This window comes from Antedon mediterranea, chromosome 4 (assembly GCF_964355755.1).
Source record: "Antedon mediterranea chromosome 4, ecAntMedi1.1, whole genome shotgun sequence".
NCBI lineage: Eukaryota > Metazoa > Echinodermata > Crinoidea > Comatulida > Antedonidae > Antedon > Antedon mediterranea.
In genome coordinates this window covers 11,213,883-11,227,018 of record NC_092673.1, presented here as the reverse complement: position 1 = coordinate 11,227,018, position 13,136 = coordinate 11,213,883, and the positions used below count along the sequence as shown (strand labels likewise).

The following is a 13,136-nucleotide window of genomic DNA, read 5'->3' as shown; positions in this document are numbered from 1 at the left end:
ATACTTTTAAGTTACCTTGAGTTCAAGACCAACAATTTTCTGTATTCACGCAACACCCTGTTTGTGTTTGCTATTATTTGGATCCTTTGTGTTAATTAAACTTGATCGTAATTGCATAAAAATGTAGTCTATTTCGTGACTAGCTTACCTGGATAAACCGACAGACCTTTCTTCTTCGAAAAGTACAACAAATTAAAAAAAATTGAAATACTTCTCTCCAAGACAGTGGTATCGTTCATGTACCGCGTTCTCAGGTGGGCAACAACGGCCATAAATACCTCACCATTTCTTTTTGAGATGTTGACACGTTTCTCCGCACGAGAGAGAACTATACTCTATAGAGAACTTCTATCACTATTCTGGATTATAATTCATCGATTATTATACTGTTAAAGTGCCTCCTAGTCGAAGTTTATTCAACAAGAATACCTTTACAATGGGATAAGCTAAGTATTAGAGCGAGAGAAAATATTATTCCTTGTTCTGTGGAAAGACTACAGTAGTACGCTAGCTGAGAGCCCACCTGTGTGACATTCCGGAGGAAGTCTTCTTGGAGTGTTTGCTTGTTTTGTTGTTTTTGCGTCCTACCACCATGAGCTGTGTTTATCCTGCTGAGATTGGGAAGAAGCGTCTGCCTCGCCGCCTCCTACAGAGACTTCATTGCTTCCGATCCCAATGACCAAGACCATGGCCCTGGCGATTATTATCCTTCCATTTGCTCTTCTCTGGCCTTCCTTCAAGTAGTTTCTAGGAAAACAAAGACAGACGATGTTTATATGATGTAGACAAGAGCACGGAAGCAACGGGTCTCCAGGCATTAGTCAACCGAGTCGTTTCTGTGGTCCTTCGCTATCAAGAAGTAGAGTATGCATATAAAGATACTACGCCGCTTCCACGACCTTTGTACGAAGGGGGCATGACGACTCCTATCGTTTGCTGCAGCTGGAGCTTAGTACAACTTGGGTCTTCACCTGTATCAGTCAGACGCTAGCAGCTTCATCGACACTGCATCCGGTTGCACATGTACCTGGATGATGGTTAGTTGTAGCTCAGTCCAGAGATTCAATGCGTGATTTAGATTTCGTCATCCTCGCAACGAGTACCTGCAATACCTTGGAGCCCGGATCAATCTCAACACATGCGTATCGCACCCATCCGAAACACTGGTGGTCTTGGCACAAACAGCACTGGCTGTTCTGCTCGTGAGTTCGGCTCCAATGGTGTTTGACTGACTCAGAATAAGAGCGTTGCAGCTCCATCTTCTAGCGTACTATCGACCCGCGTCAGACGCGATCACAATGTTTGTGGTGACACATATTCAGGTGGTATTATGGTGGCTAAATACCGAGAGACTCTCTGCAGACCAAACGTTTATAAGGTCTACGCTGGACGTGCGCATTACCACTGATGCCTCAGAAATTGGCTGGGGAGGTCAGGCAAAGCGCTTCCGGCCTCCCGAGGAGGCCCAAGAACACATAACACTATTGGCCCTCATAGCGATGGCAAAAAAATCACATTTTTGTCAGGTCCGACAGCACCTCCGTTGGCATACATAAATCGAGAAGGCGACATGCTCACCAACACTCTGTGCCACGTGTGGGCATTACTTCATTGGTGCATCGCACACACCATCACACTAACATGCGGTCACTGTGCCTGACTGTATGGCCCTTATCAGGGATCGCTTCAGAGAATCTGGCATTCTGGTTGGCCTGGCGGCCAAGTTAATGTTTGTAGTTTTGGTCGTGCACCGTCGACACTGACCCCTTGTCAGCGTCTCTGAGGAAGATCTGTGCGTTTCAGTACTATTCAGGTCTCCAATCTTGTGCCATTGCAGGTTACCGTTCGGCCATTGCAACCATCCTTCCGGTGCTTCCGGACGGATCAACAATCTGAAATTCTCGCAGTCTCATGCACCTCTTGCGATTGATGCATTGTAGGTTCTTCTCCCGCGTTGAGACATTAATGTTATGTCTATGCTCACCAGCGTCCTGTTTGAACCTCAGCAGAAGGCCTCGCTTAATAATCTCACCCTCAAAACAGCGTTCCTCGTGGCTGCAGCACCATGCAGACACCGAGATGAACACGCTTAATCACTAGATATTAGGTTCGAACGTGGGGGTGTCTATGGGGTGTTTTATTTAACCTTTCTACCTAAATCAAAGACATTAAAGCACCCACCGGCCGTGTTATTTATCCCCACCATTGCTGCCTCCTCATCTGTCATGGAGGACAAACATTTGAGAAAACATCTCTCACCTGTTCTGCATCATTGTACTGCCCTACAGACCAGTATCGAAGATCACTATCGCTTGGTGGATTGTCACCACGATTCAGGCAGGCTACAAGGCGTCACGGACACCTCCACCCACACACATGGATCAGGTATGGGGCATGGCAGCGTCATGGGACCTTTTCTCAGATGTCTCGCTAGCAGACTTCCTGCAAGCAGCGTGGTGGTGGACACACAAGACATTCATATCATTTTACCTCCAAGACCTAAACATTGCACCAGTGACTATTTGTTTTTGTCCGCCCACCACCGACTAGTTGCCTAGTCCGGTGCTACTCTGGCCTATGTCGGTTTATCCAGGTAAGCTAGCCACAAAATAGACTACACAAACCAATAGTGGTGTTGGTAGTATATAAGTGAAGGTAAACAGCTGGATTAGAGGTTTTCTCGAGTATTGTCAACAGATAGTTGTGATTAATGGTACAGTATCTCATCAAAGAAAGCACCAGTGTTATAGGCCCCTGTTTGGTTTTATTTTATATCAATGACATCAATAACAGAATTAACTCAACTCTCCGTCTGCTTGCAGATGATACAATGATATATTCCACCATAGTGGGAAATGATGACACCCACAGCCTTCAATCATATCTTTACAAACTTGAGGAGTTGAGCAATGTCTGGATAATGCAGTTCCATCCTGATCTGAGTGAAGTAATTTCAATCACAATAAAAAAAAAAAAATCTCCAATGTAAAGAAGACTCAATATCTTGGCATTACTATCACTGATGAGTTAAGATGAAATGCCCAAATTGATGTTGTATGCTGTAGGCAACCAACACTCTTAACTTTCTGAAAAGAAACATTAATTTTAGAAATAAAAAATTGAAAGAACCTTGCATACACTTGAATACTCCCACATTGTTTGGAACCTGTATTCATTCCAGCTAATTAAGTGTAATTGCAACAGCTTTAGCCAGTGGAGCAGTAGCCTTCAACTATGAAGTTTGCTCCTAATGGAAGAAGAAGAGTGATAGCTTACCTGGATAAACAACCCTCCCTCCTCCCCATTTGACAAGCATCTCTTGGAAGGGTGAGGTATGTATGGTTGGTATCTCCCACCTGAGGGCGCGGTACACGACCGATACCACTGTCTTGGAGGGGAGTTTAAAAATTGGTTTTAATTGTTTGTACCTTTCGAGTTATGTTCTCCCATCGAAGGGAAAAAACCTATGTCGGTTTATCCTGGTAAGCTATCACTTATAGACTACCAACACCACTATTGGTTTGTTTAATTTCTCACACACTTGGAGGAGGAGTGTTGCAGCGCCCATGTGGCGGCTCTATATTGCTCTGTGCATAACAACTTCGTATCTGTTTGCAGATGGTTTTTTTCATCAAATAAGTTTTACTGGATGCTGGAATAGCAAATTGAGCACCATATATTCACAAATTTCTTATGTGGAAATAATCGTATCTTGGAGTAAATCGCAGTTGTTTTTCTTGTTGTTTCCTGAAGTTCAGCTAGGCCCTGCTTGTGCCTTTATTGTTTTAATTCAAACTCATCACTGCCCAAGAACAATGGTCTGCTAGCATCAGTGGGAAGCTAGCCCTGTACTTTCAATCTGACTGTGCATATTGTTATGTAAATGACCTTGTACACCTCATGCTTGAAGATCTGCTGTTGTCATGCTAATTAGCTATAGCTCTGAGTTTCTTCATGGTTTACAGGGCTGTGTAACCAACAACAATAACAGTTGTGAACTTCCTGAAGAATCGTGCTTAATTATACAATCTTTTAAGTTGAACTCCAGTAGCTGTAGTATCCACCTATTACCAAGGAGGCCAAAAAGAAAAACCAGGCGTGGTACAAGAGCTGGGCGTGACAAACACACTAAAAACAATCTATCATTTCCGGACTTATCATCAAACTCTCTCTTATCTAAAAACAATATTAAATTTTGCAGTATTAATACAAGATCCGTTCGGAACAAAACAACAGAATTTGTGGATTTCGTTATCGAACATAATCTGGATGTTGTTGCCCTTTCGGAAACGTGGCTTAAACCAGAAGACACATCAGTTATAGGAAATATTACACCCAACGGATACTCTCTCAAACATGCTCCCCGTGCTGGTACTAAAAGAGGTGGTGGAGTTGCACTTCTTTACAAGGAAAGCATAGCGGTTAAATGTTATGACACGGGATTATTACCAAAATCATTTGAACTGCTAAATGTGGAAATAGTCAGCAATGCATCCTCAGTTTTCCTCGTAGCAGTATATCGTCCTCAAAGCAAATCAACGGGTTGCAGTCTAAATGCTTTCACTGAAGAATTCTCAACTTTGGTTGATCACTATGTATTGAAGCCGGCTCCCATACTATTCGTTGGAGACTTTAACATCCATGTGGATATGCCAAATGATGCAGATGCAATTCATTTTCGGAATCTACTTGTAGCAAGCAGTCTTCAACAGCATGTGTCTACACCTACACACCGACATGGTCATACATTAGACTTGCTGATCACTCGTTCATCTGATCCTCCTGTTTTCTCAAACCTTAATGTCATTGATGGTATATCAGATCACTATGCAATCACATGTAATCTCCTTATCAAGAAGCCACCCGTAATCACTAAATCCATCGAAACTCGTCATTGGAATGCTATAAATTTTGAGACATTATGTAAAGATATCACACAGTCTGATCTCGGAACTTCGCTCTCAAATCTTGATTTATCAAGTAAAGTACGACTATATGTCACCACTTTGAGTGAACTTCTTGACAAACACGCACCACCGAAAAAGAGAACAGTAAAGGTCCGACCAAACACTAGTTGGTATAACAGTGACATCTATGCTGAGAAAAGAACAAAGCGTAAGCTTGAAAAGAAATGGAGAATCTCTCATCTGGAAATAGATCGTCAAGCTTACATTGCACAGAAGAGGAATGTAAATTCCATGGTAAGAAAGGCAAAGGCCAACTACTACATTGGCTTGTGTGAAGAACATGCAGCAGATCAGAAAGGACTTTTTAAAATTGTTAACCAACTCCTTCATCATCGCCAGGTATCACCTCTCCCAGATAGTCTTTCTGACTTAGATCTTGCGAACAGGTTCTGTCAGTTTTTCACAGACAAGATCAAGATCATCAGAGACGACTTCAAGATTGATGACATGTCATTTAATGAGCCTGTGACAGCTGTTCATCAGCATCTCACAACATTTACACCAGCATCTCAAGATGAGATCCGCAACATTCTGATGAAATCACCAACAAAATCATGCAGGTTAGATCCAGTTCCTACTTCTATACTGAAGAAGTGTATAGACGCAGTCGTTCCAATAATAACGGAAATCATTAACCATTCTCTTAATACCGGCATAGTGCCAGATGAACTGAAAATTGCTCACGTTCGTCCTTTAATAAAAAAGCAAAACTTGGATCATAACACGCTGAAAAATTACCGCCCGGTGTCGAATCTTTCTTTTCTTGGAAAGACTCTGGAGCGTGTAGTGACATCACGCATTACTCCATATCTTCAAAAGCATAATTTAAATGAGAATTACCAGTCGGCATATCGTGCATGTCATAGCACGGAGAGTTCCCTTTTAAAGGTACAGAATGATTTGTTACAAGGAATGAATGATGGGAAAATAACGCTATTGGTGTTGTTGGATTTGTCAGCAGCGTTTGATACAGTTGATCACCAAAGACTGATAACCCGTCTGAGAAATCGCATTGGCATAAATGGTGTTGCTCTTAACTGGTTCCAGTCATATCTTACAGGAAGACGTCAGCTAGTCTGTATCAATGATGCATTCTCAGATGAAGCTTGCCTGGAATATGGTGTACCACAGGGGTCAGTAATTGGGCCTGGCCAGTTTTCCATTTATACGCTTCCCCTTGGTGACATTATTCGCAAACACAGTCTACATTTCCATTTCTATGCAGATGATACACAGATTTATGTGTCAGTAAATCCAGTGCAAAGGGATGTTGCTGCAGCAATCAGTAAGATGGAAGCCTGTATAGAAGATGTTCGCAATTGGATGACAACAAATTACCTAAAGTTGAATGATGGAAAGACAGAGTTTATTATCGTCGGGTCTAAATGTAACATCTCCAAAATCAACATCACACATATCAGAATCGGAAACTCTAACATCGCTCCCTCATCGGTGGTCCGGAATCTGGGAATCATGCTGGATAGTAATCTCACTATGGAAGCACAAATAACAACTGTATCCAAAGCAGCATGCATATCGATTAGGAACCTTGGTCGTATTCGCGGTAATCTTAACAAGAAAACAGCTGAATTGATTGTACACTCATTTGTCACTTCTAAAATTGACATTGGTAATGCCTTGTTGTTTGGCATACCAAAATCTCAAATACAACGTTTGCAGCGCTTGCAAAATATGGCAGCTAGAATTGTAACTTATACAAAATCAAACGCTCACATAACTCCTGTCCTGATGGATTTGCATTGGTTGCCTGTTCAACAACGTATTAAGTACAAACTTGCGTTGTTTGTATTCAAGATCCTAAATAACAGTGCTCCTGCTTATTTATCTGACCTTGTGGATCGTTACGAATCATCCCGCAGAGGCCTACGATCATTGTCACAAAACCTTCTTCAAGAGCGTAGAGCGAAAAATCAGTGGGGTCAGAGATCTTTTTACGTTGCGGCCGCAAGTGTATGGAACAGCTTACCAGCAACAGTTAAATGCTCAACTAGTCTAAACAGTTTCAAGACCAACCTAAAGACGTCGCTATTCGCTGATGTTCTCGCACGTTGTTAATGCACAAAGCGCCATGAGCGCCACATGGGTGGAGGATACCGGCGCTATATAAGTTTTCATTTATTATTATTATTACACTTGCTATGGAAACACTATTATCGCAACTTATCACAACAAAATTATATAGCAACTGCACATGGCATATGTTTCATGCATATTATTATGTGTATTGTATACAAATTGTGTGTTAAAATTATTTTCTTTTTATCTAGATGCTTATCACAATGGTTTGTCTATATTTCATGGTGTTGTATGCAAGAAAATTTCAACCTGAAGTATGTTTAACTTTTTCTTTACATTCTAATAATTTTTTATTTTCGACTTAATTTTCCAAAAGATAAAGTTAATGCATGTTATATGGTAAAGCACTACATTTTAATCTTTAGTCTAACTGCATTTGCATTACCAAAATAAAAATGAGGCCTGTCTTGGCAAAACCGCTATCTTGTTGCACACGCCAGTTTTGAGATTTACAATGAACAAAAAAAAAAATTTATTTTCAGATTGTACCATATATATATGATTAATACCTTATATTTATAAATCATGTTTGAATACATTGATTATAAAATTATGATTTTGAAAGATGTAATTAATACAAAATTTTGAAGGCCACAACAAAATTGCTGACAAACTCACAAAACCAACGACTAACTTCCATTTTTAAAGGGCTTTATCAATTAGCAGCATTGACGCGAGTCCCATGTGTTTGGTATCGCTGGCTTTGTCTTTGTGTAAAGCTTATGAATATTCAGTTGTTGACTGGGAAAAAAATATGTACAGCCAATGAGAAGTAATTTTGTAAAGCTTTTTGGTTGCTATCGTGTAAACAAACCATGATATACGCTTCATCATTGGCCAATTCAGACTTTACATTTACGTAACTCGAAAGTTCCACATGCAAGCACACACTGCTGTAGTGATTATGGATTCAATGATGAAGACAGTAGAGTAACCGATTATTTCACTAACTTCTTTGGTGAAAGAATTGACGAAAGTATCGATGAATCTGACACCGACATCAGCAGTGCCAGTGGTGATGATTTCAAAAAGATCATGATATTGAGAATAACGACCCAAACAAACAAGATCATAATGCACAAAAATGTGAAGCCGTTTTACGCATTGCTCCTGTTTCTGAATCCTCACAGTTTACGATATCCCGGCGACAGCTAGTTGCTGTAAGTACAGTACCGAACTAGCTAGATAAAGCCGTAGGCTAGAAAACTAGGCATTGTAATGTTTTTTATGTACTGTCATAGGCCTATATATATGTATAATACTCATCATAGTCTTATATTAAAGTAGTAATAACTATGAGGCAGTGCCTGCCTAACTCTAAATTATTTTTAACTTGCTTCTATCTCTATGGTACGGGAGTTACACACACAAATAAAAATTGCGTGTACAGCTAAAATTGTAATTATTTATTAATTTCTTCTTGATTGGATAAATCCGCAAACAGAAGCTGACCTCAAGACAGAGAGCGAGAGAAAGCAGACCAGCTGTACATACTGTGTAGAGGAATTGAAGGTGTGCTGAAAGTCATTTGAGTTTATTCATTGGTAAGAACTTAAGCTTCTATTAATACTGTTTGCACATTCAGATAACTTTATGAAATGTAAATAAATTGTGGCCAAAAAAAGTATAATGGTACTAGAAATAAATGACTAGCCTGGGTTGTATCAATTCCATACATTTTGTATGCTGCTTGCCATTCATTGGAACTTGATTTTAGTGATTCCCCATACCTTCACTTCTTACCTCTACCACTTCGATTAGAAGATTGAAAATTGTTTTACTATTTTTTTAGTATATCTGTACATCAAATCACAGGCATCATCAAACATTTCAAAATGGAAGGTGTATCACAGCTACGTAAAATGTTGGGTTATAGGAAATCTGGCAACGTTCATTGAAAACTATGGCAGCAACCATATTATTCCTTTGCCCGAAAGGACTAATGGTGTTCGAAACAGTGATGAGAGGACTAGCCTACTATCAACCTCTGAATTAAGGTGTTTAGAAAGTATGTGTCACAAATAGAAGAAGTAAATCGTAGAATGGGTATTATTAAAGTTACATTTCTCAGTGGTTATTATATTGTACATAATTACACAGTTAATAATAATACAGTAAATGAGCTTCTTTTCATTGGTATTAAAACATCACAAACCTAATTTGTTTTTTGTTTGTTTTTTGGGAATGAAGGAAAGTTTGGAATTAAATACAATTTTTACAATTAATAGATTATTGTGTATTTATTTAATGTGCACAATTTTGAAAGAATTCATTAACAGGAAGTAGTTCGTTGCTAGGGAAAAAGAATTGTTTGAGAACAAAGTCAGTTTACCTGAAGGGTATAAATAAGGCTATACATTTTAGTTATATATGTCAGATTTTAATGAGTGACCTCTTATTAAGAATATGATTACAATGAATCAAAGAAAAAAAATAATTAAAAAAATTAACGAGATAGTGGTTTTATGCCGTGCCTCAAATGGTAAATACGGTAAGTGATTTTCTAGCAACATATCTCCAATGATCTTGTCAACTTTGATTTAAATTTACTTTTTAAATTAAGTACTATAGGCAAAAGTACAAACAATTACAACAAGAAAAGAAAAAACAGGAACATCCCATTCCGTTCTGTAACTAGTATACCTAATGTAATAATCATAATAATCAACAAATAATATCAGTTCACTAGTTAATTAACAGGGTAAATATAAGTATAATAGGATTATCAATCCATCACAGTACAGTATCTTAAAGTGTGATTTCAATTTGTTTTATCTGATATATTTATTCATGGATGGTTCTCATATTCTATCTAAATCTTCTATATAATCTTTATATTGCATCCTCAATTTGGAGTTGGATCACAGCTACCATCCAAAGTCAAACCTATACACATAAAATATATTAGTTGGCACAATCAAAATACTTTTGGAAACCAAAGGGATCAAGATATCCAAAGTTTTCTACCATACACGCAGCAAGTCTACTTCACTGGCTTTTCTAATGTCTTGTTTATTTTGGACTGAACAGAAGATCTCTGCTTCTTACGGAAATAATTCATCTCTTTGTTTCTTTGCAAAGTGCAGAATGTTTCTCATTTGAAATATAAACCATAAAGTTGTCACAACCGCAAATTGCATAAAAATAATGATAATGATTTACACCATAAGCACAAGTTGCAAATCATCTTTCAATTTATTTTTCATAATGACAAAACATATTAATCCGGCAAGCTGTAAGATATATTACAATTACAATTGGTGAAGAAAAATCTTCTACTGTACTATTAGTTTGCTGTAAAAAAAAACTTGAACAAAGCAGTTGTGTTTTAGATTTTCAAAATGGCTGCCATATTTACTCCATATATTGCCTTTATGGGTGATTTTATTGTATTATAACATTTAATATATAGAGAAAATCAATTGTGGACTATTTTCCAAAATATTTTAAACGACCAATGAAAAATCCAATATGACCACCATTAATTGTTCAAAATTTTTTTGTATCAAGATGCATAATGATACCAGAAATGGCTTGTACACTATAACATTATTAAGCATCTTAATGGTTGGCATTTATTGTGAAATGAAATATAGCTTCTATTTAAACAGTACAAAGAGTAAAGTAATCATATAAAATCTAATAATTAATAGGCTTTTATTTATTTAATTTTTTTTTAAATGTAAATGTGCTCCATGCAAAATTAGATTAATTTACTTTCAAATTACCTAATATTAGTTTATTTGTGATAATTACATTTATAAATTTGAAAAAAACTAGCTTTTACTTCTTATCTATCTGTAGACCTATAAACCATACAGACAGCATATGCTTGACATTAGTACACTTATGGCCTGTTTCTATTAAAAAATTAAAAAAGAATGTGGTGTCCTTGTGGTAGTAGAGCCATTTTCATAAACAGGGTGAACAAATTGAGACAGGTGATGGCAGAATCAATTTACAAAAGAATTGTTTGTATGTTTTTCCAGCCTTTTCTAGTAATTTTACCAACTTTTAAACAATTACGACTTTAAATTACGTCATACGAGCACGTCGAATTTGACAATTTGCGCACGTTTTTGATGAAAAAGTTCAAAAATTTTGCCTGTTTTTAAACAGTCATAGATTCTAAACTACATGGTGAACTTTTTAAAAATTACATATTCTGGAAGTTGATGAGTTGTAGATATTGGATCATAAATCAATATGGCTAACCAGACATTGTGACAGCATTTTTGCCGTATGGCAACGATTATTTTTCTTACTCTGGTGCGCTTGATTTTCTTAAATTAGAGACTTTGTCGCAAGTTCGCAAAGTATCTCCCCAAAATTAAACAAACTGCTGATTTAATCCCACCGACCAGACATAGCTGTCATGGTAGGAATTTAAAAAATAAAAACAAAATTACCCAGCTACCGTCTAAAACATCCAGATTTACTAATATCCCTATACCCTACTTCATAAAATTATTAAATTCTTAATTTTCTCCCCTGCGAGCTTGCGACTGCTCTTTCCTTCTTTGTTTTATATATATATATATATAAATATATATAAATCCAAAGGCAAATTACTGAAAAAAATGACAATGCTGTGGGTATCATTTAAGAGTGCGCTTCCATATTCTACGTATCCAAATTTATTCAACATGTTGATATGGTGTTGCTCAGATAATTTCCTTCCAAATTTGCTATCTACGTGTTTCATTTTGATGACATCATCATGGTAAAAATTGGATGAAAAGGCGGGTCCCGTTATTTTCACCTATTCTGTACTGTATGTAGTATATATACAGTATAGTATAGTGACGAGTTCAAACATGGAATGGTTCAAATCTAGTTGTTTATTACCTAATGCAATATGCTATTGCTAGATAAAGTACAAGAAGCAAGAAAATTATTAAATAAATCAATGAAAATATTTAATACTAAATAATACGGTAGTAAAATCAACTGGATGAAATAGGTTAGTAGTAATTTATAATAGCTTGCCATTTATTTATGTACTGTAATTGTATGTATGTATATTATGTGTAGATAAGAAAGGCCATGTACCACCAGAAAATCTAAAATTGTTTACTGAAAATCTCATCACTGTAATGTTACTTGTTTTAATAATAACACAGGTAGTAGTCGTGACTTGATTAGTGTTTCATTTATTACATCTTTACCATCTTGGTTCTGCTACATCAAGTGATGCCATGAGGCATTGCTCACTCAACTGTACACTAACTATACTTACAATCAGAGCCATATATAGAGAGAGTTACGGCATTGAATGGATTAGAAGCCGTGTTTGTGTCCAACTATTCCTATGTAGCGTATGGAGTTGAGTCTTTTGTTTTGAAAATGTATAACGTTCAAAAGGCTTTAATTATCGAATTTAATATCAAAACAATCAATTTGATTAAAGGTTTTTGTTAAAATAATAAAAAAATTATAAAGTTACTGCGAACATGATTTAAAACAACAAAAATAGCAATTTCGGAACGGCTCTGGTTGTGCGCTCCATGCACGCTCTACGCGTGCGCGTTTAGTTTGTACAGCGATTCTCTAATAGTAATGCATTTTTTTTACATTTTGTTGTTTAAAATCATGTTCGCAGTAACTTTATGATTTCGTTATTATCTTAACAAAAACCTTTAAAAAAATTGATTGTTTTGATATTAAATTCGATATTTAAAGCCTTGTGAATGTTATACATTTTTAAGCAAATGACTCGACTCCATACGCTACATAGGCATAGTTGGACACAAACATGGCCGGCGTGCACACCACGTGACTTTCTAAAATCTGTGAACACAAAGTCGTAACTCTCTCTATATATGGCTCTGCTTACAATCAGAGCCATATATATAAAGAGTTACGACATTGAAAATTAGAAGCCATGTTTGTGTCAAAGAATTCGCACGCTGAGGGCGTGTGCGTCTATTTTGTATAGCGTTTTCCTGTAGTTCATGCATTATTTTTAGATTTTTTTGTCTATGAAATAACGCTTATATTCCGTTTTTATTTTAGTAATTAATTTTATTAATGGTATTAATTTGGTAACATATATATATTATGTCATAATAA

General features: G+C 37.0%; 1 protein-coding gene across 7 annotated transcripts in view; it reads left to right on the top strand.

The window, feature by feature from the left end:
• LOC140046644 (phosphatidylserine synthase-like) overlaps positions 1–13,136 on the top strand; it is a 98,001-nt gene that overhangs the window by 75,293 nt on the left and 9,572 nt on the right. For all 7 annotated transcript variants that reach the window (XR_011844819.1, XR_011844818.1, XM_072091346.1 and 4 more), the window contains one exon: positions 7,256–7,318. Coding sequence is in view for 5 of the 7 variants with exons in the window: in XM_072091346.1 (XP_071947447.1) it covers positions 7,256–7,318 (63 nt within the window). In the remaining 2 variants the exon portion in view is untranslated. The remainder of the gene's footprint in view (positions 1–7,255; positions 7,319–13,136) is intronic.